General features: G+C 42.9%; 2 protein-coding genes across 2 annotated transcripts; one reads left to right on the forward strand and one right to left on the reverse strand.

The window, feature by feature from the left end:
- Window positions 1–1,521: 1,521 nt before the first annotated feature.
- On the reverse strand, window positions 1,522–12,468 carry LOC117423626 (ras-related protein Rab-22A). Its single transcript, XM_034039689.3, has 7 exons — window positions 12,193–12,468; window positions 11,189–11,268; window positions 10,642–10,723; window positions 6,449–6,520; window positions 6,252–6,358; window positions 5,961–6,070; window positions 1,522–5,479 (listed from the first exon to the last, which is right to left on the reverse strand). Exons 1-7 carry the CDS (start codon window positions 12,226–12,228, stop codon window positions 5,382–5,384), a joined length of 585 nt encoding a protein of 194 aa, XP_033895580.1. The 5' UTR covers window positions 12,229–12,468; the 3' UTR covers window positions 1,522–5,381.
- Window positions 12,469–12,597: 129 nt separating this feature from the next.
- On the forward strand, window positions 12,598–24,460 carry LOC117396838 (serine/threonine-protein phosphatase 4 regulatory subunit 1-like). Its single transcript, XM_034905215.2, has 20 exons — window positions 12,598–12,670; window positions 13,819–13,863; window positions 14,670–14,799; window positions 17,717–17,823; window positions 18,343–18,485; window positions 18,882–19,028; window positions 19,209–19,316; window positions 19,517–19,582; window positions 19,835–19,993; window positions 20,218–20,324; window positions 20,539–20,975; window positions 21,355–21,614; window positions 21,709–21,801; window positions 21,910–22,095; window positions 22,562–22,723; window positions 22,905–23,005; window positions 23,145–23,265; window positions 23,416–23,550; window positions 23,897–24,038; window positions 24,285–24,460. Exons 1-20 carry the CDS (start codon window positions 12,664–12,666, stop codon window positions 24,428–24,430), a joined length of 2,802 nt encoding a protein of 933 aa, XP_034761106.2. The 5' UTR covers window positions 12,598–12,663; the 3' UTR covers window positions 24,431–24,460.
- Window positions 24,461–24,980: the final 520 nt, after the last annotated feature.

A 24,980-nucleotide genomic window follows, 5' to 3' on the forward strand; every position in this document is an offset into this window, starting at 1 on the left:
CCGTGTTCAGCTGCATTCTGAGAAGCGTTCTTGTTGAGCCTGTAATGAGCTATAATCATTTCCCCTGGAAGGGAGAAGCAGGTTTGTAATTCATTAGAAACGTGTGCCGAGAATTGGAGATGCATTATAACATTCTATGATTAAATACGGTTAATAAAAATAAATAAAAAAAAACATTTTCACCACCGAGACCAGCATGAACCTGCTTGCAGAGGGAGTGGAAAGCAGTCATTGGAACAGCAAGCTCGTTGTGGTCTAGAATGAATGAACCTGCTTGCAGAGGGAGTGGAAAGCAGTCATTGGAACAGCAAGCACGTTGTGGTCTAGAATGAATGAACCTGCTTGCAGAGGGAGTGGAAAGCAGTCATTGGAACAGCAAGCTCGTTGTGGTCTAGAATGAATGAACCTGCTTGCAGAGGGAGTGGAAAGCAGTCATTGGAACAGCAAGCTCGTTGTGGTCTAGAATGAATGAACCTGCTTGCAGAGGGAGTGGAAAGCAGTCATTGGAACAGCAAGCACGTTGTGGTCTAGAATGAATGAACCTGCTTGCAGAGGGAGTGGAAAGCAGTCATTGGAATAGCTAGCTCGTTGTGGTCTAGAATGAATGAACCTGCTTGCAGAGGGAGTGGAAAGCAGTCATTGGAACAGCAAGCACGTTGTGGTCTAGAATGAATGAACCTGCTTGCAGAGGGAGTGGAAAGCAGTCATTGGAATAGCTAGCTCGTTGTGGTCTAGAATGAATGAACCTGCTTGCAGAGGGAGTGGAAAGCAGTCATTGGAATAGCTAGCTCATTGTGGTCTAGAATGAATTAACCTGCTTGCAGAGGGAGTGGAAAGCAGTCATTGGAATAGCTAGCTCATTGTGGTCTAGAATGGGTTTCGTGGCTATGGAAACGCAGCCCAAGGGGCGATCACACCTGGTGCTGGATCTAGTGCATCCAGCCAATCCATAACTAATTATAATAGGGGTTAATGTGCAAGTCAACACCCTCACTGTCAACAGATCAGTCACTGGCATACCAGTCATGAACCTCACCATGGCTACCACTCTCAATTCACTCCAATGCACCTGTCAGTGTTTCCATGAGTAGATTGCATTTCCATTGCAGTGATTTACAGTGTCAACAAAATGAGCTGTTTGCCAGCATGAACAGTATTAGCCAGAATAAAAATAATATATACAGCTCTGGAAAAAATTAAGAGACCACTGCAAAATTATCAGTTTCTCTGGTTTTACTATTTATAGGTATGTGTTTGGCTAAAATAAACATTTTTATTTGGAATTTGGGAGAAATGTTGCCAGTAGTTTATAGAATAAAACAAAAATGTTCATTTTAGCCAAACACATACCTATAAATAGTAAAACCAGAGAAACTGATAATTTTGCAGTGGTCTCTTAATTTTTTGCAGAGCTGTATATAAAATGAATACCGGTATGGTTGCTGGGGGAATAAATACACAGGAAGATCTGAACCGGGAAAGACGACTACCCAGCTAAATAAACACAAATAAACACAAGACTGTATTTTACAAATGGATTTATTAGTAAACTGTATAACATTTCCCTTTTGCACATTCAGAAATACACAGTAAACGCAGTGATTTCAAGCGCTTTTTTTTTTTTTTACAATCGATACAGTATGTAAAAATATGAAAGCTCAGTATGACAAAACGTATAGGTGAAGTTAAGGAAAGGTCTTTCTGTTGTCGTGCCTCTGCAAAAACTAATAACGATACAAATCCGTGTAATACAGAAATTTCATCAGATGTGGTTTTATGAATTGTTTTTGCATCTACAATTAAAACAATAAGACTTCTAATGGAGTTACTACATTGTCTCAGGACCAGCCCAAGAACCTTTAAGAGAACTCACTCGTTTTCACTGAAGACTGGCACACTCTCCTAAACTACAATACTAAATATCCCAAGCGATAGCGCCGGATTTCATGCATTGAAGCTGCAGCCGTCAGTTACAGCATGCAACACTGCTCGAAGCGGTTTAATGTACAGGCTACAATATAGAGGCACAGAACATGACGTTGCTACGACACAATGAAATCGTAGCGACCTGCCATTGCACTTCAACATGACAAACCACACCCTTTAAAACTTGGCACAGCAGGACAGAAGTGTCGCCCCCCCCGGGTCAAATCAAAATAAAACATTCATACAGAAAGAACATTTACAATGACCAATTCAAATCACTTTTAAACTTGGAATAATAATAATAATAATAATAATAATAATAATAATGTTTAGATGCAATAAAAAAAGGATTCAATGCTCATCCGTATTTATTTGGGTTTTAATAATACGCTGCTCTTATTTTTAATTTGCAGAAAATGGTTACCCTCCTAAGATAAAAAGGTGGTTGAATTGGAGTCCTGCGCTGTGTGACTCACCCTGCACACCACACGGCTGTGTTTTTACCAGGTGAGCCACTCGGGGTAACTGATGTCTGTAATTGTCCCTTAAGCAGAACGTGGCTGAAAGTATCTTTGAACACAATTCATGTCACTCCACACAGGGAGCCGTTTCTTTATCCCAATTTAAAGGTACAAAATTAATTTAGCAACCATTTCAATTTGATGCTTTTTAGGTGCATTAAAAACGACAGCAACCAAAGCTATTTAGTGGAGTGGTTTCAAGCTCTGAAACGCATGAGGAGAAGTGTTTTATGGATCCTGGGCGTGACAGCATTTAGGCTTTACACTCATGCCAGGTCTTTTTTGTGCTTTTAAATCCACATATTGGCACTACAACAGACTCCTAACACAAGCATCTCAGATTCACAGAAAGGAAAACCCATAATCACACAGAACAAGTGCCTGGATTCATCCCGTACAATCGTTTGTACACACTGGGCACACACAAGACCCCTCTGGTATTGCTGAACACAGTCATTAAAATGCATTTAATGCTCTTTCCAAGCCTCATTAAAACAGCTTTTTTTTTTTTTTTTTTTTTGTAAAGGGTTTTGGTCAGTCTCTGTGCATCATGCAAACAGCTAATTTAACAGAAGTGAACTGCATTAACTCTGAGGAGTGGCAACTCATATTTACAAGCGTGAACACCAAGGGACAGTACTGACCTTCTAAACCAGCCTGTCAATGATGAACTGAAATCATACAGACTCGGAAAAGGTGCACTGTGTCGCTGGATCTAAAAACGAATCTGATATTCTGCTGGCAGACAGAGACATGCATGTACAGTCGACTCAAGGCTGTGTTTTATTTGGCAGGTGAAAGGCTGCGGACATGCGCAGCTTCACTTTCACTAAATTAAAAGGCAATCGTTTTGAATTACTTCCCTCCTCATTCTAAAAACGTGGTCGTATGTAGCTGACATACTGTACTCATCACCACAGCATCATTGTAACACCACATTACAGATGCCAGTCAGTACCATGATTAAAAAAACTGAAATGCCACCAGGACCTCCTTACACAGTATGTGAACACAATCACAAATATCCATGTTTAATCAACAAAGAGCAAGCTGTTACAAACATAGATCCTTCACTAGCCCACCCGGAGCAGCCAAAAGCACTGGTCTGTTTCTTTCAAATGAGGACTCATTGATTTGAATTAATGAACGGTCGATTAATCGCAGGTCTTACAAGTCCCATATTATATGAAATTGTAATAATAGTCTGCCAACCTCAAAGCATTCAGTGAAAGCTGATTTAAGGAGATGTCTATTTTAATTTAGTGTTTAACTCGGGCGGTGAAGATAAATACAAGATGATCCTAAAATGTTTGCCGTGCTTTTTAAAATGCCACAACTGCAAGAAAACCTTATTGGTAAAAAAATAAATAAATAAAAATTGATTTGATCTCCAGTCCAAGACCATTATATTTCTTCCCAAGCCACTTTACCCTTTTGTTTTGTTTTTTATCTCCTGCCAGCATCAAAAACTATTTTGATCGGAATTATAAGCCAACACTTTTTTAGAAAAAAGAAAGTTTATAGAACAATTAAGGGACTGGCACCACCTCAGTAAATCAACATCTCCTGTAAAGAAACAGCAAGGGATCTAAGAATAGGCTTGCCAATGTATATACAATGGTTAAAACTGGACTTTTAAAACGCTGGTATTAGTCCCAGTGGTTACTATGAATTGGGCTGGAAACACTTTTAACCACACTGCTGTTATTCCTTAAAGAGCTTCACAGGGGTTCAAAGTGCGAGCATCCCAGAACAAAGTGAAATTGAGAACACAGCTTTGCAGCTCCAGGCTGCTGGTCTTGTAAAGGACAGGGCTGCCAAATATCCTGCACGGAACTAATTAAGAAAAAAACAATCAAACCAGACTGCCAAATACTTATTAGGACAGGAATGGAAATAAGACTCACATGTTGGCAACAGATATTATAAAGACTTATTCCTGGGTTATTTAAGAGACAAATGTGGCTCCTGTATGTGGTACATTAGAAAGCATGAACACAACACAACAGAAGTACCACCCAATGCAGGCATGTGCAGGTACTTCCAGGATCACTCAGGGGTTAGCATGCACACACACTCGAAGAGGACACGTTGAAGCCCCCCGGGACACGGCCCCGTGCAATCTGGTGTGGGAGGGCTACAGGGTGCTCAACTTTAAAATAATTCACTGGCATCTTTAAAAGTGCTTGCATTACATTACATTTCCCTTTTGCATAAACATAACAACACTGTGTCTACATCTATAAAGCACACTGCTCAGTTCAAAGGATTTATCGGTCTTGGCACAATTCAATGAAGTTACCATCTTGTCATGGTCTTTCTTTCTTCTCAACGAAAGAAATCCAGTCTCAGTCCGATCCCAGTCCTTTGCGGATCAGGAATTTGGAGCACATGCAAAGCATTCAGCTCCCCATCACAAAGCGCCACGGTGCATTCTGCTGCCAGGATTGGGTTTCAGTTTAGGAGCACTAAATGAGGGGCTATGTTTTAAAATGCTTCTGTATTTTTCTTTTTGTTATTTCATTTTAAGATTTGAAAAGGCGTTAGCAGTCTTCTAGCACTCTCGTTATTCCTGACGTGTGAAAAGCTGGATGCAAACCTGCTACACTAGCCCATTGGGATGAGGGAAACAAATCTGCATTTCCGTTTTCAGAAGCTTGTTGAGCCTCGACTTCACAAGCCATGTACAACACCGAGGGACAATTACTTATAGATAAAAACAGAAAAAAAAAATTCTAAAAATCTTTTCTCCTTGGATAGAAGACGAGTCAGTTTGCTTGTTGGGACTTTGTGTAGATGGCTCCTGAAAAGCATGAAGGATTAAATACTGTAGAGCTCTTTTTAGACGCTGTGAAACAGAGATTTTAATGTGGAGACGGCTTTACAACGCTCCTGCTTGCGTGGTGGCGACCACGGATCTGCTTCTGGAAGGCCTCAGCAGCATCTGCGCTTGGTCTCGGACGGTTGCCTCCTAAGTTTGAATCCCTTGCCTCCTGCTCCAGCACTGGAATCAGCAGACGGAATCCTCTGACCTAAAAACACAAGATTTAATTAACAAGCCTGCCATGTAACGCTGCTGTTAAGACTGTGTGGGGCAAGGGCCAATAAGCATGCCAACCTGGCAGATCCAGACACAATTTCTATCGGTCAGCAGGTCAGCATGGGACTAACAACCAAACGCGCAAGATGGGCCGAATGGCCTCCTCTCGTTTGTAAACTTATGTTCTTCATTGATCAGGACTCGTCAATTGGTTTCAAGGGCTGTCTATTTCAAGGCTTATCTATTTTGAAAATGCATGGTTTAAACGATAACAAGTGAGTGTGTTTTTTTGTTGCACAATTTTACAGTGAGGAGGGGTGGTTAGATTCTGCTTAGAAAGTAACTGCCCAGCCCAAAAGAAAACAACAAAAAGGAAAATAGAACAAAACACGCAGAGGGTCGGACAGGTTTGACTGCACCGATGGGAATTTACAGCTGCAGCTGCAGCAGGAGGAACATGTTGCTATACTCACTTATTTCTAAGAAGAGCTCATTAATGTTAATGGCGTTTTTGGCACTTGTTTCCACAAAGATAGCATGGATGGAATCTGCATAGTCCTTGGCATCCTTTTCAAGCACTTCCCTGCAAAGACACAGAGAAAGAGAGCAGCTCTGCAGCCCTGAATCTGGCAGGAGAACGAGGGCCCGAGGGTCTCTGCACCTCAGGAGCTCGGAGGCTACAGGACTCCAAAAAAACAACATGCTATTACTGCTTTAAAGACTGGCCACGGTTCATTAACACAGAAACACAAGCTCAAGGTTACCTTGCATCGGCAATGTCACATTTGTTTCCTGCGATTGCAACAACAATATTGGGAGGCCCGTGCTGTCTCAGTTCTTTCACCCAGTTCTTTAGTGTCTGGAAAGATTCCTGCAACACAAAGTGTGCACTGAGCTACAATACCAGTGGGGCCTCCTCAGTGAAACCAATCCAGATAGAAAATGCAACAGGAACCGTTACCTCTTTTGTGATGTCATACACAATGATAGCAGCAGCAGACCCTCTGTAATACATTGGTGCCAAGGCCCGGAACTGTTAGGGATTGAAACAAGCAGAAAAGGATTTAGGAGGACTGGAATACAATTGTTTATTCAGTAAAGCTGGACTGTTACCCTACTCAAGACTGCACACTAATTCAATGTAGCCAACGCCACCCCGTCACGCACACGCTAGCCACACCGTGAACACGCACTCCACCAACTCCTGCTCAACCCATTTACTATAGGGGTCTGTAGCAAACATTACAATGTAAAAGACAATGGCAACGAATCCCAATCACAAATTCACAGCCCAGTGCTGCATTAATCAAATACCTCTTTGTGTGTTTGGAAACCATTACTGCCTACTTAAACTGTACTGCAACACGTGGAAGCAATTATGAGAAAGACTAAAAGATGCCAAGGCTACTTAGAATCTCAATCCGTTTGGTACTGCAGATATCTGGGTCAGCCTGGCTTGTCAAAAAGATCCACTATTAGAGCCCTAATGGTTATAATAAAAAGCAGGCTGGGAATAAGTGTGCATGCCCAATTGAAAAAGCTCGAGACACTCAATACCTCATGCACTTCTTCTTAAGTGTAATATTTTCCAAAGGCTTACTATCGCTGGCTTTAAAATAAAAAGTACAAACCAGAAAAAAAAATCTAAATCACTTGCACATTGCATGAAAACCTTTTAGAAATGAATGAAGAAGGACACAGTCTTTTTATGTTGTTACGTTACAAAATCGTATTTCTACAAAATATTCGTTTCCATTAAGCCTCAGGGAGCGTGGCTGTTGTGCAGTGTGAAGCCCCAGGGAGCGTGGCTGTTGTGCAGTGTAAAGCCCCAGGGAGCGTGGCTGTTGTGCAGTGTGAAGCCCCAGGGAGCGTGGCTGTTGTGCAGTGTGAAGCCCCAGGGAGCGTGGCTGTTGTGCAGTGTGAAGCCCCAGGGAGCGTGGCTGTTGTGCAGTGTGAAGCCCCAGGGAGCGTGGCTGTTGTGCAGTGTGAAGCCCCAGGGAGCGTGGCTGTTGTGCAGTGTGAAGCCCCAGGGAGCGCGGCTGTTGTGCAGTGTGAAGCCCCAGGGAGCGCGGCTGTTGTGCAGTGTGAAGCCCCAGGGAGCGCGGCTGTTGTGCAGTGTGAAGCCCCAGGGAGCGCGGCTGTTGTGCAGTGTGAAGCCCCAGGGAGCGCGGCTGTTGTGCAGTGTGAAGCCCCAGGGAGCGCGGCTGTTGTGCAGTGTGAAGCCCCAGGGAGCGCGGCTGTTGTGCAGTGTGAAGCCCCAGGGAGCGCGGCTGTTGTGCAGTGTAAAGCCCCAGGGAGCGCGGCTGTTGTGCAGTGTGAAGCCCCATGGAGCGTGGCTGTTGTGCAGTGTGAAGCCCCAGGGAGCGTGGCTGTTGTGCAGTGTGAAACCCCATGGAGCGTGGCTGTTGTGCAGTGTGAAGCCCCAGGGAGCGTGGCTGTTGTGCAGTGTGAAACCCCATGGAGCGTGGCTGTTGTGCAGTGTGAAGCCCCAGGGAGCGTGGCTGTTGCAGGGTCTGCAGCAGAAATCTTCTTTAGAGTATAAGAGCAGCACAATGGGAGCTGTGGATTCATTAAACTTTCATACAGACTCTTAATGAAACACGGGCTCAGCTTGCGCAGTGATGGACCTAAGAGGAGATTGCATTACTCCTGCTGCACTCACCAAGCCCAGGAGCGCTGCGTATTAAAGCTACGATACATATTCTCAAAGCAGATCTTCAACACAGCTTCAAACTCGCACAGTATGAGAGATACAGGAAATCCATTCTGACTGGCACATAAAGGGAAACTGATCTGGGAACGCTGCGATGATCTTGCTACTGTACATACACACTGTGAGCAAATTATGTTTTGATTAACCAGTTTCAGTAAACCAGTAAAGTTGCAGTCCCAGCTTTACGTGTGTCTAGGAAGATGTGAACGCATGGGCCGCAGTTTGAACACAGCCACTCAGACACTCCACAAAACACGTGGCACGGATCAAGAGAAAACTCTGGTTGTTATTACAGAAATTGATTTTCAGCAATTTTCCAAGTTCTATTTTGTCACAAAAGACCAAAGCCAAGCCCAAAATGAGTAACAGGAGCGGATTTTCCTTTGGGCTCCACATGAAAGATGCTGCATTATAAACACTGCAGCCGAAATCAGAAATCTCAACTGGCATACCTGAACGCTGTTCAAGGCTAGTCCAACATGAATTACATACGTACTGTACAGCCCATGCCTAAAGACACTTTGGAACTGGTTCAGAAATACCACAGTGCGGTGCAGCGTCTGCTTGGCAGTACAAAGCGAATGGTTGTGCAAATGTCTCTGGATTGAGAGACCGCGAATCAGCCCTACAACAGTAACAGTCTATTGGAAGTCCTGGAAGCACCGCATTATACAAGCAAACCTAAAAAAACATGTGCTAGTGTCACTACAAACCCAATCACAGACTGTCCCTTACAAACCACTGACAATACAGGACCCAGTCACAGACTGCCCCTTACAAACCACTGACAATACAAGACCCAATCACAGACTGACCCTTACAAACCACTGACAATACAGGACCCAGTCACAGACTGCCCCTTACAAACCACTGACAATACAGGACACAATCACAGACTGACCCTTACAAACCACTGACAACACAGGACCCAGTCACAGACTGCCCCTTACAAACCACTGACAATACAAGACCCAATCACAGACTGCCCCTTACAAACCACTGACAATACAGGATCCAATCACAGACTGACCCTTACAAACCACTGACAATACAGGATCCAATCACAGACTGCCCCTTACAAACCACTGACAATACAGGATCCAATCACAGACTGCCCCTTACAAACCACTGACAATACAGGATCCAATCACAGACTGCATCTTACAGACCATTTCCATTTAATGTTTTTTTTTTTTTTACTTTACACAAAGCTGCATTACACTTCTGCATTCTACACCAGATATGTGTGGTCCAGTGGTTAAAGAAAAGGGCTGGTAACCAGGAGGTCCCCGGTTCAAATCCCACCTCAGCCACTGACTCAATGTGTGACCCTGAGCAAGTCGCTTAACCTCCTTGTGCTCCGTCTTTCGGGTGAGACGTAATTGTAAGCGACTCTGCAGCTGATGCATAGTTCACACACCCTAGTCTCTGTAAGTCGCCAAAGGCGTCTGCTAAATAAACAAATAATAATATGTTTAGTGCCCAGTGCTGTTGTATTTGTGTCTATTGTGACCGCTGCAGCGCATACAGTGCATTCCAGCCCAGCATCCTCTCAGCTACTGAAGAACAATTACACAATAAAATAACAGCATGATGCACCCCATCACCCAGTGAAAGAAATGCACCACAAAGCCATCTCAGCATCCTCTAAAAGCACTGGTTCCTCATTCTGAATGACGTAGTCTTTGTCTGTGTTCTTTAATGTGCACCCAAAATAAAAAGTGCAGCTGTGGGCATACTGCATCGCCTAAACATGGCAAGATGCACACACAGTTGTCGTTTCCCAGTATAATCAGAACATCTTGCTTCAGAGAGCCCTGCGTACTGCAGTACAGTAGAAAGTGCCAATCTGCTAAATACAGAAGGGAGTTCAGATACAGGGGGTGCAGTACTGCTGAGAGTTGCCTAGATGGCACCATCATCCCAGTAAACCTGCTTTTTCTTGGTTCAATAACAAAGTGCTCCTCTGGTATGAATAGGGTCAAATCCAGGACTTGCTGAGCGATCCCTGAATCTAGTAATTTGCTGACTGATCAGCTCTGGTATTATTCACCATAGACACAAGCTGTTTGGCTGCAAACACAAACCCTGTCCCTACAAATTAAAACCAGGACTTAGGAGTGACAAACAAGTATCTCTCAAAGCCTGTTCACACGTGTAGAGCAAAGCGGGGTCATTTACATTCATGGCTGCATTTCAGTGACAAGTGGCTAAGACTGCAGGTACTGTACCATGCAGAAATGATATGGCAGGCCAGCGCGTGTCCTTTGAATGGAGTAAGACGAGAGGGATCCGGGTCAGTACTATGCATGCACTGGTTCCATAGCAGACCTGGGCTCAATAACACCTGGGATTCACTGCAATTACAACGGAACTTGCCTAGGTAGTCTTAATAAGATTTATTTATCTATACGAACGCACACACGCACACACACACATACCCTCTCCTGCCCCGCTGTGTCCCAGATGAGGAACTTGTGTAGCTCACTCTGGTACTGCACAGTTTTCGTCATAAAGGATGCTCTGCAAAAACAGAAGTCACTTCATAAACACATACATGAACATCAAGGACTGGTTCCACAGACCCTGATTAGCACCAATCTCAGACTTTAGATAAAGTCTCCCAAGATCAGCGCTAACCTGGCTCTGTGGAAGCAGACGGGAAGCTTGCAAGTTTAACAGGAATCTACATATTGTATATTATTAGTGGTACCAGTAAATGGAACAGAGAGCAGGATACAATGCTTTCCACTGGTTTGTGGTTACGGTGCTGGCTCCTCAGCAAACAGGCAGCTCAGTATTCACAACACTATATATACACCTTGGTGTGGCTGCTGCTGTATAAATACATGAGCTGCATGTTGTGCGATTGCTGTATAAACAACGTCTGGTTAATCCACTACTCCAACCAGCTCCAACCTATAGAAACTACCAAACAATAGAGGAATTGATCAAATACAAAAAAAATAAAAATTACTACTAACTTACCCAATAGTTGGATTGATATTAGGATCAAAGCTATCTTCCACAAATCTCCATACAATACTTGATTTACCAACCCCAGTGTCCTGAGGGGGGAAAAAAAAACACACGGCTTGTAATCTTGCAGCTCCAGGGGTAAACTGTAAATATTCAAAACAGTAAACTGGTTTTGCTGGGAGTCATTTACCATTGCCTCAGGTTCAGGCTAGATCTGTGCAAAGTGCTGGTTTCAGAACTACTCTCAATGAAGGGCGTGTTAGAATGATCTGAAGCCAGTGGTTTGAGTAATCCTACCCTCTAAACCCTTAATAGTAAACCTACTGCACACACTGAGGCGACATTTATTTATGCTGTGATAAGGGCGTGACGGCTCAAATTCCTTGAAACTAGTCATTTCTATGGTATACCTAAAAAGGGTTGTTCTGAAACCCAGCACTGTGTGCAGAACCCGTGTCATATTCTATGCAAATAATGCACAAGTCTTAGCGAAGGTGACGATTTAGGTGGCTGTGTGTCAATACGGTGTTACCGTGTACATTAATATCGAAGACCTCTTATTTGTATTCATCTTTACATGTCGTGCAAATATGTTTTTATTTGTATTCTGAGGTTTAAAATATTCACGTATATTAACAATAAATAAATAAATAAATAAATAAATAAATAAATAAATAAATAAACAGATAGAAGCATCTCCCAAGGGAGGCTGTAAACGGTCATGTCCACAAAACACATACTGTTAGACTGCGTGGCTTTGTTCTGCAATGCAGATGTCTCGGCCCCAACAAAATAACTGCCGATTGACTGTTATGAACAAAATAAAAGAAATGATGCTTTTAAAAACACAGATCGATGTATTTATTTTTAAAAGAAACGTATTTCACGCATTCTGAACCTCGGTGACTGGGTGCAAAACGATTTATTTGCGTTTTACCTGAAAGCATAACTAAACACTGTAAATAAATAAATAAAAACAGATGTATAAAATAAAAAAAAACACAAGCACTCACCCCAAGCAGACAAACCTTCAACTCCCGAAGTGCCATCGTTCACAACAAATCAAAACTTTCTCAGCATTTCAACAGAATAAAACATAACAGCAGCCAATACAACCGACATACACAAAATACAAATACACCAGGACCGCTTGTCTTTATCGAGTACTCTTTTAAAACATCTAATTTATTTTAAAACCCAGTTAATTTCTGTCAGACTTCGGCGAGAAAAAAAAATCGAATAACAGACGCCATCTTGGACAGCCCACTCGGTCACATGACCTGACGTGGCTTTATTTTTATATATATATTTGAAGCGTAATTTTTATATATATTTTTTTAAATATGACACAGGTAAACGACTCTTAATTATAGCCAAGTCTTACGTATTTTAATTTATAATTTAAAAAACCCCACAAACCCTGTTTAGGAAACGGTTTCAGGAAGTGGCTTTTGCTCTCTGCCCCGTTCAGTGTTCAATTCAAGATGGCAGGTAAAGACATTTAATCGCTTTTAAAGTTTATTTCGCTGTGATTAAAACTCTTAACCTATATATATATATATATATATCTATCTCCGTACTTGCATTTTACATTCAGCAGGGAATGTTTAGATAGGCGACGTTTGAGTAATTAATATGTGTTGTTTACAAATGTAAGTGAACAATGTATTACTGAATAGAAACATCACTGAATAACAAGGTCTCCTTGACACTAGCGGTATGCTGTGGTGATATTGCACAGGGTTGGTATTGTTTGCAGTCGCTAGTGTTTCTTTGCGATGTTTGTGCTTGTAGTTCGTGTTGTGGAGGCGCTGATTTGATCGTATTCACAGCACTGTAGGTCGGGTCATGTTTTGAAACGGCGGTGTGTTTCCGAGCGCCCATTCAAACATAATTACACACCCGTGTTTAAGTCGTATCCGGTCACAACTGCTCTTAAAAGTGTCTGTCAATTAAATACAATGTTCTGAGCATGTGGATGTTGTGTTTGAGCTGAACGTTTAATAATAATAGGTGTGTACAAAGTCAAGCTAGATGGTACAGTAACTGTATGGGGGGGTGGGGGGCAGGCCGTTCTCGTTCTAGTGCGATAAGACACTGATTCCGTTTGCACCGATTCTGGTAAATTTCTGTGTGTCTCATCCAGTTGTGTAATTGTAAAAGAGCAGGTATTGTGTGAGTGCTGCTACCGGCCAGTCTAATCGACTCGACTATGTTTTAATAACTCACTACCGCGTATCGTACGCTGTGCGTCATTACCGGTATGTATATCACGTGGTCTGCATTCCTGAAGTTCCTTGCTTGCGCAACGCGTTACCCAGGTGTGCAGGTGTGCAGGTGTGCAGGTATGCAGGTGTGCAGGTAGGAAGCCGGAGTCTGTCTGAAACGGAGTTGTGTATTGAGGTAACGCATTCGGGTTTGACTGTTATTAATATAGCATCGTTTAAACCTTTTTATTTATTAGTATTTAGAAACGATTACATAAATGTATGTAATGTCAGTGAAATTGCAGTAAAAGTTCAGATGACACGCCAATTCAGGTGTTGAGTGTCATCTGCAGTATTTCCCGGTAGATGTTTGATGCAATATTACCATGAATTCGTTTCTTTCTTTCATCTGTGTATATATTTTTTCTTTAGGGCTTTCTTTATACTTTGAAGATGGTCATGATGATTTGGATGATTGTAAGTTTTTTTTTTTTATTCATAGGCATGTTTAGTCAGTAATGTTTTCTGTTCATTCAGATCTGTTACCCCCCTATGCAAATACTGCTAAGCAAAGATACCTCTTACTGTAGTGATTTGGTAAGGGTATTGAATTAGTTTATCAGCATTATTCGAGTGATAGGTGCAATTTGAATGGTGGCTTGCTGCATCAAACTGGTCATTAAAGTTCCTCTACCAGTCATGCAATACAAAACATATAGATGCTTCTGCCATCAGAAGAGAAACTATCTGGAACACCACATCCCAGTAAACGTGCAGCTTGTGAGGGTGAAGCTGGGATACTGAAACAAATGAAACTAAAGCAGGCTGTACACGGTGAAAAGAAAAAATAGAGCCAACTAGACTAAGAAGGTAAAACCGAATCTGAATCGAAATAATAGGATTAAGAATGAACTGAAAGCATTGTCTCCCTGCAGCTTGATGAGCACGAGTGGGGTTTTCTAAACATGAATAGCAATAATAATAATAATAATAATAATGATAAATCTTCATGTCCACATCTATCAACAGAATTGTTTAATATCTCTAGAGGCTTGTGGTAAAGGATACAGTGTACTGTATCAGCCGATGGTGTCTATTTTAAACAGTGTCAGATAGAAATAGCTGACGTTTTCTCCCAGGTTTAATTAACAGCACTGAATACACTCATTTGACTGTAATTTACTGAGGTTTGAAGGAGGGGGCATACATTCAAATAAACCTGTATGTGTTAATTCCATATTGCAGTCAGCTATTCACTGTATTTCATCTTTTTTGAACCGCAGTTGGATTTGATGACTATGGTACAGAGTGTGATGGGATTCGGATAACTGCTTTTCTGGATGCTGGGCAGGACAATCTAACACCACTGGGCCGTCTGGAAAAATATGCCTTCAGCGAGAATGTGTTCAACAGGTAAGGTGAAGGGTTGTATTGATTAGTGTGGCTGCTGTGCATACTCAGAAGGGTTGTATTGATCAGTGTGGCTGCTGTGCATATTCAGAAGGGTTGTATTGATCAGTGTGGCTGCTGTGCCTATTCAGAAGGGTTGTATTGATCAGTGTGGCTGCTGTGCATATTCAGAAGGGTTGTATTGATCAGTGTGGCTGCTGTGCATATTCAGAAGGGTTGTATTGATCAGTGTGGCTGCTGTGCATACTCAGAAGGGTTGTATTGATCAGTGTGGCTGCTGTGCATATTCAGAAGGGTTGTATTGATCAGTGTGGCTGCTGTGCATATTCAGAAGGGTTGTATTGATCAGTGTGGCTGCTGTGCATATTCAGAAGGGTTGTATTGATCAGTGTGGCTGCTGTGCATATTCAGAAGGGTTGTATTGATCAGTGTGGCTGCTGTGCATACTCAGTCTCCTGAAGAGCTATAAAGGGTTACTTGCAAGCAACAGTGGAACTTTGATCCACTGGGTAAAAATTGAACTTGCAACTCTATCATAGACTTTTACTGCTTCAGTCGTGGTTCCTTGTGTCAGCACTTTAAACTTGTTAATTGAAATATGCAAAAGTAGAATTTTTAAACTGCATGGCAATCGGTGTTTCAGCCTTGTGAAAGTGAGCTTCACTGATACGATTTGACAAGGTCTCATGAGTGGGATTTTCTGGCATTTACGAACAAGACTGGGGAAGTCATGTGCCAATAAAATACCAGGATCGGTAAAACCTATGCAAACTGCAGTTATGTAAGATTGACAAGGGCATACCATTTTAAATTACATTGCCTGCTACGTATCAATAAGCCAAAAGAAAAACTACTGTGCAATGTAATGTAATGACCATACATAAAAGCAGTACTGAAACATTGATGTCTGATATGCGATAGTGTTGATAAAGGATACCGGGGGGATTTTTATACTTCGGCACTAAACTGAAATTGTTTTGTTTTTACTGTTCAAGAAGGATTTCCAGATTTAGTTTTTTTTTGTTCAAAGTGTGGAGGTCATTTTTTTGCCACACAAGTAGCTATGCAAAATGTGTGTTGGACAAGACACAAGCTAGCACAAGCATGAAAGACATCTACAGTCTGTCCCTCCTCTATAATATTCTGTAAGGAGAACATGAAACCATTGATTAAGAGGAACAGCCACTTCACTAGCTGAGTGACAAAAAAACGAAAGAAGCTGCCGCAATGGCTTGTGTGACCACCGGTGTCACTGTTGCGCCGTATCTTGACAATTTTCCAAATCCAGGAAAACCAATGTACTGTATTGGATTTCCTGGACATGCTCAGTCAGCTTGTTTTTGTTGTTCTGACGCATGAAAAGCATCTCCTCGTCTCCCAGCAAGATCTTGTTTAATGTAGTGTATGGAAAGTGCTCTTCATTTTGAAGGCTTTTGCATGCTAGCCCATGCTTTGAAAAGCGTGTTCATCGAATGCTCAGCTGTTATTATTATTATTATTATTATTATTATTATTATTATTATTATTTATTTCTTAGCAGACGCCCTTATCCAGGGCGACTTACAATTGTTGCAAGATATCACATTATACATTATTTCACATTATTTTTACATACAATTACCCATTTATACAGTTGGGTTTTTTACTGGAGCAATCTGGGTAAAGTACCTTGCTCAAGGGTACAACAGCAGTGTCCCTCACTGGGGATTGAACCCACAACCCTCCGGTCAAGAGTCCAGAGCCCTAACCACTACTCCACACCAGCTGTTAATATACCTCCACCCTAATTGTTGCCATTCGGAATTAAGATATATATATATTAGCAAAAACTGGTCCAGAAAGCGCAAATGACAGCCCTTGTAACTGAGCCAGTTATTGTGCTGATTGAATCAGGCCCATGCCTTTAATGAGGAACAACTGCGCCACTTCATGTGTCTGGTGTGGGGCATTGCTTGGATTATATTAGGAGAGAAGACCCAGCCCCGGCATGCTTTGCCAAGCACCAGGACTCCCAGCAGAATGCTTCTCTTTACTGAGGCTGGTGGTTTTCAAATGAATGTGCATGTTTGATGTGGTTTTGATGCTTTTCCTGAAGCTAAAGCTGTAACTGCTTAATGATACCTGTGGAAAACGCCAGGAGGCCCCCGCAGTTCTTCATCTGGAATGAAAGAGTTATTTGTATAATTATACGCTGTTAAGTGAAGTAGCAGTTTCTTCTGGAACGTTTTTTTACACCTTCAGTTCTGTTAGGAATTCGCTCTCTGGAACAGCTTAGAGTTTTTATGTTAGCGCACCAGTTAAAGACACACATGTGGCACAAATGCTCTTTTCACTGCTTTCTCTTCCTTCTTCTAGTGCCAAAATGCAGTAACTTTTTTATTGTATTATTCCTAACCCTTGAAAATGTATTAAAACAACAAGATTATCTTAAATAAGGAAAGATACATTTAGAAAGAACAGCTGTATTTTTAAATAACTAAGACACTAAACAAAAGCCTTTTTAAAAAAAAAAAAAAAAAACTTACCAGGGGCAATGTTTAGAGCTGCTGTTGTTGGTGACTTCAGTAGAGCCCAGTTATCTTTTAAGGACTGGTACGTAATTGTATACCTCTTTGAAGTTATGAAGGGACAACCCATAATGAACCACATGTAAACCAGCTGCCCCTCAGCCTCGCACTGCCAGGCAAAAACAACAGGCAAACAGATAGCAGACAAGCGAGCGAGATCAGAAACTTCATCAGCAGCAGCAGCAGAGCTGAAAGTGTGGCGCTGCAGTCAGCTCTGTGCTGACTCAAGGAAACCCTTGCATGCTAATAAAAGGTTTGAATAGTACTGGGCTGTTTCACTACCTCCTCCTTGTTGGCTGAGCGCACAGAGTTCAGGAGCTGACTCTGACTCAAGTGCTGCTTGTGCTCCGCAGGCAGATCGTGGCGAGGGGGTTGCTGGATGTCTTGCGGGAGTTCAGCGACAATGAAAATGATTTCCTCACAGTCATGGAGACTGTTGCCAGGATGTCAGAAGATGGAGGTATGTGTGGAGCGCATGAGAGCTGGGATACCTGTGTGCGGATTTCATTTGAACCTTTTCAGCACCAGGTCACTTTCTGGAAAGACTCCAGCAGCTAAACTTTTAGTGTCTTAAACTGAAAATAAAATTATAGATTACGCTAGTTATTCTGGATTTTATTTTTTTATACATTTTTTATAAATAACGTACATGCAATCTTATAATCCAGACATATTCTCAAATATATAATCTAAACCCACACCCCAATACCGTCAGTGATGATTATTATCTAATAGGGATAGGAACAAACGTTTTTTTTTTTTTTTTTTTTTGAAGTCACTGTAGTAAGACAACAGTAATATGCATTACAAATCTGTTTTTGTAATGAATTTATAAATGGGCCCCACATTTTAATATTGGTCTGCATTGTTGAATCGGTAAACATCCACACATTTATGGATTTGATTGTCGTTGTCATTTTATTAGCAGATGGAAAAGCGAGACACTCTTGTGTGTTTGTTTTTTGTTTTGTGATTCCAGAGCCAACAGTGCGGGCTGAAGTGATGGAGCAGGTTCCCAATATCGCCATGTTTCTCCATGAGAGGAGACCCAACTTCCCAGCGGCTTTCTCCAGGTACCTGGTACCTATTGTGGTGAGGTACCTGACCGACCCAAACAACCAGGTGAGGAGATCTACCTTCACGTGTCTGCCGTGCAGCAAATCACTATAGACCTGGGTCGGGGGTCAATTCCTGTCTTTCAGTTCCAGTTCCTTTTAAAAATCAGTTCCAATTCCCTTTTAATCAATTCCAACGCATCATTGCTCAAGTATGCAATCGGCAGCATTCTGTTAAAACGAGCTTATCGCAGTGGCAGCGCTGTTTGTCAATTAAATTGGCTTCAAATGAAAGCAGTTGAACAATCGCAACAATTATGTCTCTAAAATATCAATTCAAATTGATTTTAAAGAGGAATTGAACCCAGCCCTGCTGATCAGGGTCTGTCCTGTGGCTCCGTGCCCCTGGTAGATCCTTGACTAGAGCTGGAAAGCAAGCCTGTTTTCTTTTGTGAATCTGCAGGTGAGAAAGACGAGCCAAGCTGCGCTGCTGGTTCTGCTGGAGCAGGGTCTGATCAGCAAGAACGACGTTGAGAGCAAGGTGTGCCCTGTCCTGCTGGACCTCACCACACCGAACAGCGACGACGACTACAAGATAGAGGCCGTGGCAGTGCGTACTGTATTCCGCTTGACTTGTATTGTGCTGTTTTGTTTGATTTTTGAGGTTTTAAGGTAACTGATTAAACAATAAAGATTGAGTATTATCTACCAGAGGAGCACAGCTTGTAGTCTTGTAATTTGAGGAGCTCTGGTTCTAATCATTTTCTGTATGTTTTGTGTTTTTTTCTAGATAATGTGTAAATTGGTCTCGATGTTAACCAAGGACACCGTGGAACATCTGCTTCTGCATCGATTCTGCGATCTGTGCAGCGACGGAAGGTTGTTCCAAGTTCGTAAGGTAAGAGATCCTACAACATTTCATGCAAGGAGCATTTACTCTTCTGAATTCAATATGAAACAGGCTTTGTGTCTATGTGCTCATAACAAAATAGCAACGTTCTCATTTTAAATTCATTCAGCCCCAGTCTCTGTAAGTTGCGTGCATTTTGTTGTAAAGTGTGTTTTGCACCCTGTGAGTACTTGCTTCTTTCTTAATAGGTATGTGCGGCTAATTTTGGGGACTTCTGCAGCATTGTTGGACAGGATGCCACAGAAAAACATTTGGTAAGTGTGTATAAAACTGGCGTGCATGTGGTGCATTGTTGTTGGAGCTAAGCAGGCAGTGCTGTCCAGGACTGCTGTAGTGCAGACAGTTTCAGCAGAGGCTTTCTCTTTCACTGGTGAATCCGAGATGGAAGCCGTCCAGAGTCCAAGGGTTTCATTTTACAATCTGTTTGATCTTTTGTACTTTTCAAGCCTTGTTTCCTTATTTAAATAAGAAAGACGTTTAACATTTGTGTGCATTTTTTCTTTCAGATTGCTAAATTCTTTGAGCTGTGCTCGGACAGCGTGTGGGGTATACGCAAGGCGTGTGCAGAGTGCTTTATGACCGTGTCCAACTCCACCTGCCCTGAGGTCCGGCGGACTAAACTGTCCCCTCTCTTCATCAGCCTCATCAGCGATCCCTCCAGATGGGTAAGATCATACAAATATAGGCTGTTTCATATTTCCAAAACGATGTTCGTTAAGTGGACAGTGTTTTGTTATTTCATAAATTTAAAAGGTGGGAGTGGTGGTTGTAGATTCATTTAAAATACCAATATTTGGGTGCCAGAATGCACACAGCATGGAATCAATCATGGTAGGAAAATTGTTTTGTTTTTCGAGTGATAGAAAACATTTTGTTTTTTCAATTGTAGGTTCGCCAGGCTGCTTTCCAGTCCCTCGGTCGGTTTATTTCCACGTTTGCGAATCCCGCAGGCGCAGGGCTGTACTTCAAAGAAGACAAGTGTACTCCAGCAGGGAGGTAAGCAGCCTCTTGCAAACACCTTGTGTTTCTCAATACAGGGGAGTGTGATTGTACAGTATACTAATTGAAACACTGCTCCTGTTACTGGTTTCTTTTACTGAGTTCCTTTCGATCTGCTCTTTAGTTTACATCATCTAAGAGCATGGATGGATCCCTATCTTTTTGATATGCTCTGTGGCGTTTAATTACTAGTACTGGTTTTGCTTTTCAGGTCTGAAATCGCTGTTGAGGGCTCCACCTGCAGAGAACAAGACAAGAATCGCTGTGAGTCTGAAAACTGCAAAGATGCACCCACTGCAGGCAGTGAGTCTGCACAGATCACCCCTAGCAACTGCACTGAAGAGCGGGGTGCTCAGCCAGCATCGCCCGCCCCCTGCAAAGCAGAGGAGCAGCGCTGTCTTCCAGCTGCCAGCGAGAACAGCAACAACAGTGCAGAAGCGTCTCCGGAGAGCAGCGAGGACACCTACAACTCCTTTAACTACTGGAGACCTCCGCTCCCAGACATCAGCCTGGACCTGGAGCTGCTGCAGCCCCAAGAGAAGGGGGAGAGGGAATCCGTCTGGAGCTCCGAGGGACCAGCTACCCGCAGAGAAATCCAGAAAGCTCTGGAGAGTTTGCAGCCTCACATGGATGACCCCGACGTGCAAGGTAATGATGAGAAGGAGGGCTCAGGGCACCTTCGTGATCTTCTCTGACGCCGCCTGTGTCTCGGTGGGCTGGCCTGACTCTCAATAAAGTGCTCTGTAAGTAAATGCCATGTGCGCATCATAAGACCTCGGGTCTCGGGCAGTTTAGCTGCCGGGTGATGCTTTGGATTTTTTTTAGCAATCAATGAGCTCTCTCTTTAAGTTGTGCAAAAAAACAATCCTATTATATAATGGCCTTTTTTATCATAATTGTTGTTTTTTTGTTGTTTTTTTTTTGTTACCCTTTGCAGACCCCAGTTTGTGTTTGTCGATTCTCTGTGTGTTCATTTTCTGCAGTGTGCTACAGCTTGTATTTGAACCCTTCCCGTTGACTTTTACAGCACAGGTACAAGTCCTCTCTGCTGCCCTTAAAGCAGCCCAGCTGGACGCACACTCTGAAGAGGAGCTGCCAGAGGCTAGTCAGGATTCCTGCGGTACAACACAGCAGCAGCAGGAGCAGCAGGAGCAGCATGAGACTCCATTGCTAGCCTCCCCCTCAGATGGTGCGGACCCTTCAGACAGTGAAGCCCCACCAGATTCAAATGTTGGTGTTGAGCCCCCTGTGAAGAAACCTCCCCTTGATTATGACCCTTATGATAATGTGAGTTCACTGAATGATGGGATGCAGTTCACAGTGGCTGATCAGTGGAGAAATGCATATTCTTACATGAAATCCTTTCCTTTTCTTGCCACAGAGGATGACGCCCCAGCTGATTGAGAATGCGCAGGAGCTGCACAGGGAGCAGGACCCTGATCTGCTGTTTGAAGAAGAGACATCCAAGCTTCAGGTGAGTTTCAGCACATTGTGAAATGACACATCCCAGCTGGTGCATGCCACTTGATTTAAAAAAAAAAAAAAAAAAAGTTTCAAATCCCCTTTCCTTTCCCTTGCTCAGAATGTCATCCCGCAGCAGCTGTTGGACCAGTACCTGTCAATGACAGACCCTGCCCGAGCCCAGACTGTGGACACTGAAATAGCCAAACACTGTGCCTTCAGCCTGCCGGGCGTGGCACTGACCCTGGGCCGACAGAACTGGCACTGCCTGAAGGATACCTACGAGACCCTGGCTACCGATGTGCAGGTACATTGCAGCCAGAAGTGATCAGCAGGAACCCTCTGAACCGTGCTGGATCTTAACACAGCTGTCTTTTGCCTTTGTGGAAACCAACCTCTTCCACAGTGCCGGAGAGCCTCTTTCGTGTCTTTTTAGAGTCTCTCTTATCTTTTAAACTTTACAGAAATGTCAGGATTGTTCCTAGTTGTGTTATTTAAACCAGTATTTAAACATTTTAGATAATTGATCCCGTTACCTATATTGCTTCATAGTCAGGAGGTTTTAAACGAGAGCTATACTGAAGACTTTGATACAGACGTTTGTCAAAGAATTGTAATCCAATATAGTACTAACTTCTATAAACGTGCAATCACTGTCCGCTACAAAAGTGCATACATATGTGTAATAATGGCATTATTCCCTCCTGTCTGAGGGAATAATGCCATGAAAGTCCCCACGGTTTTCATAATGTGCTTGAATCGTTCCTTCGTAGTGGAAAGTGCGTCGAACCCTGGCCTTCTCAATCCACGAGCTGGCTGTGATTCTGGGAGAGCAGCTGACAGCTGCAGATCTCCTACCCATCTTCAACGGTTTCCTGAAAGACCTGGATGAGGTGCGGATCGGAGTCTTGAAACACCTCTACGATTTCCTCAAGGTAAGAGAAGCTGCTTTGTTACAATGCTAATAAACACGCACTCTGTGTGTGAGCGATATTGTAATAATGAAACTCTGTAATAAGCTGTAAGTTCTGTTGATTTTTGTGGTTGGGATGCAAGCAAGCCGGGTGTGAATGCTTGCTTGTTTTTGGTGTTCATTTTCACTGGTTTGATTTCCAGCTGCTTCATGCTGATAAGAGGAGGGAGTACCTGTTCCAGCTGCAGGAGTTCATGGTGACTGATAACAGCCGCAACTGGAGGTTCAGATACGAGCTGGCAGAGTGAGGCAAACGATAGTTCTTTTCTGTTTATTTGATTTTTCTGCGACAGTGGTGCGATATGCAGTTTATGTAAGCTTTGAGCAGGGTTCCATTTTTTTGCATTGTGTCTTCATGTATTTTCTGTTCTGTGTTTTAACAGGCAGCTGATCCTGATCGTTGAGCTGTACAGCCACAATGACATATACGACTATCTGAGGCAAATCGCACTGACGCTGTGCTCTGATAAAGTCTCTGAAGTCCGATGGATCTCTTACAGGCTGGTAGGAGAGCTTTCTGTTATCGTTCTTGTGGTTTTAAATCTGCACGTTTCTCAAGTCTTGTAAATCTGTATGATCCAAAGCAGAAACCCATTCCTAAAGGGTGCAACGACTCCTCCCTTGTTAAATGTTGTCAAAACTGTTCTCTGACAGGTGGTGGAGATCTTGAGGAAGTTCTACATGAATGGGGCCAATGACCTGGGCTTGAACTTTCTCAATGAGCTCATAATGAGATTCTGCCATTGCCCCAAGTGGGTGGGAAGACAAGCTTTTGCCTTCATCTGTCAGGTGAGCCCCATGACAACTTTCACCATGTTCAGTAACTTAAACAAAAACCTGTATTGCATTCGACATTGTAATCACTGCTAGGCATCTGAACTCAATTTTAAAGTTCCTAGCCCTAGTGTAACAAATTTAAGACTCTTTTATTTGAGTGTGTAAACTCTGAATACTTGTAAGACAATGAAGGAAATACTTCCACATGCTAACTACATCTTCTAGTGCAGCAAGTGATTGGACAGACTGGACAGTGGAGGAATCTGTCGTGATTTTAAGAGTAGCACTGTTCTGAATATGGTGATAGAAACACTGCTGCTGCTGCTGCTGCTCATCACCTCTCTTGTCTCTTCTGCAGGCTGTGGTAGAAGAGGATTGCATGCCCATGGGCCAGTTTGCTCAGCACTTACTCCCCAGTCTTATTACGCTGTCTGCAGACCCTGTGGCTAACGTCCGAGTGCTTGTAGCCAAGGCTTTGCGGCAGACTGTACTGGAGAAAGGTAAATATGCATGCAAAGGCAGCACTTCTAATATGTGAATTATTAATGTATTCAACATCTGCTGTATTCGTAGAAGGCTTGCGTCCTCCTTGCATGCAGGTCGCATTGGCAAAGAAAATGAAAAGAAAATTGTAAGCAAAGCAGGCTTACAATGTGAGCACGCTGGCCGACCACGTTTTATAACCAGAGCCGATTCCCTTGTGGTTTTAACTCCCAACACGTGCTCTCTTGTTTTGTGTTCCCCAGCGTACTTCAAGGATGCAGGTTGCCCCCATCAGGAGACTGTTGAAGAGACTGTGATAGCCCTGCAGGCTGACCGGGACAGGGATGTCCGGTTTTTCGCTAGTTTGGACCCATCAGCAAGCACAGAGGACACTGCTGCCTTAATTTAATGACACATCAATGGAGAAAAAAACAACAAATAGTACTCTGGAGCGAAGCCAGCACACAGTCTGAACATGCCACAGCGCTCGTGTGCCCTCTACGCCCCAAAGGTGACAAGTTCAGAAGCCAGCACTGTGACCCGGGTGGGGTTGAGTTCATCCCGGGCTGTGTTCAGCAGGAGGGCTCCTCTCCTGTGGGACGGGGGTAGCAGTGGTCTGCCGCGCAGAGGTGAAAACCAATGCACACAGTATATATATTATATAGTAAAGTCTGTTGGAGAAGACGACACGGTAACCGCCGACGCTATTTCAGTAAATGGTGCTGCTCAGAAAGTGGGATTGCCCGATGTATTACAGTATAAGCATTTAATATAAAAAGAGTATTTATAAATAGTTTCAAGGGTTTTCTTTTAAGCTTACTGTAATATATATTTTTTTATTTATGTTCTTTTATTTTTAGAAAAAAAGAAATAGATGTTTTAAAAAGAAAAGAAAGCAAACACTCAGGGCTCCACACAGTTCAGTTGCCCGTACATGACCAGGACATGTCTCGCTCTGT

Source organism: Acipenser ruthenus, chromosome 18 (genome assembly GCF_902713425.1).
Source record: "Acipenser ruthenus chromosome 18, fAciRut3.2 maternal haplotype, whole genome shotgun sequence".
In the NCBI taxonomy this organism is placed as follows: domain Eukaryota; kingdom Metazoa; phylum Chordata; class Actinopteri; order Acipenseriformes; family Acipenseridae; genus Acipenser; species Acipenser ruthenus.

Excerpts from the sequence above, each read along its gene's own strand:
- LOC117423626 (XM_034039689.3), bottom strand. The coding sequence starts at position 12,228 with ATGGCACTTCGGGAGTTGAAGGTTTGTCTGCTTGGG. Across the intron at positions 10,724-11,188 it reads AATATCAATCCAACTATTGG|AGCATCCTTTATGACGAAAA; the intron begins GTAAGTTAGTAG and ends CTGTTTTTGCAG. Across the intron at positions 6,071-6,251 it reads TGTGACATTGCCGATGCAAG|GGAAGTGCTTGAAAAGGATG; the intron begins GTAACCTTGAGC and ends GTGTCTTTGCAG.
- LOC117396838 (XM_034905215.2), top strand. Across the intron at positions 19,317-19,516 it reads GGTTGTTCCAAGTTCGTAAG|GTATGTGCGGCTAATTTTGG; the intron begins GTAAGAGATCCT and ends CTTTCTTAATAG. Across the intron at positions 20,325-20,538 it reads AAGTGTACTCCAGCAGGGAG|GTCTGAAATCGCTGTTGAGG; the intron begins GTAAGCAGCCTC and ends TTTGCTTTTCAG.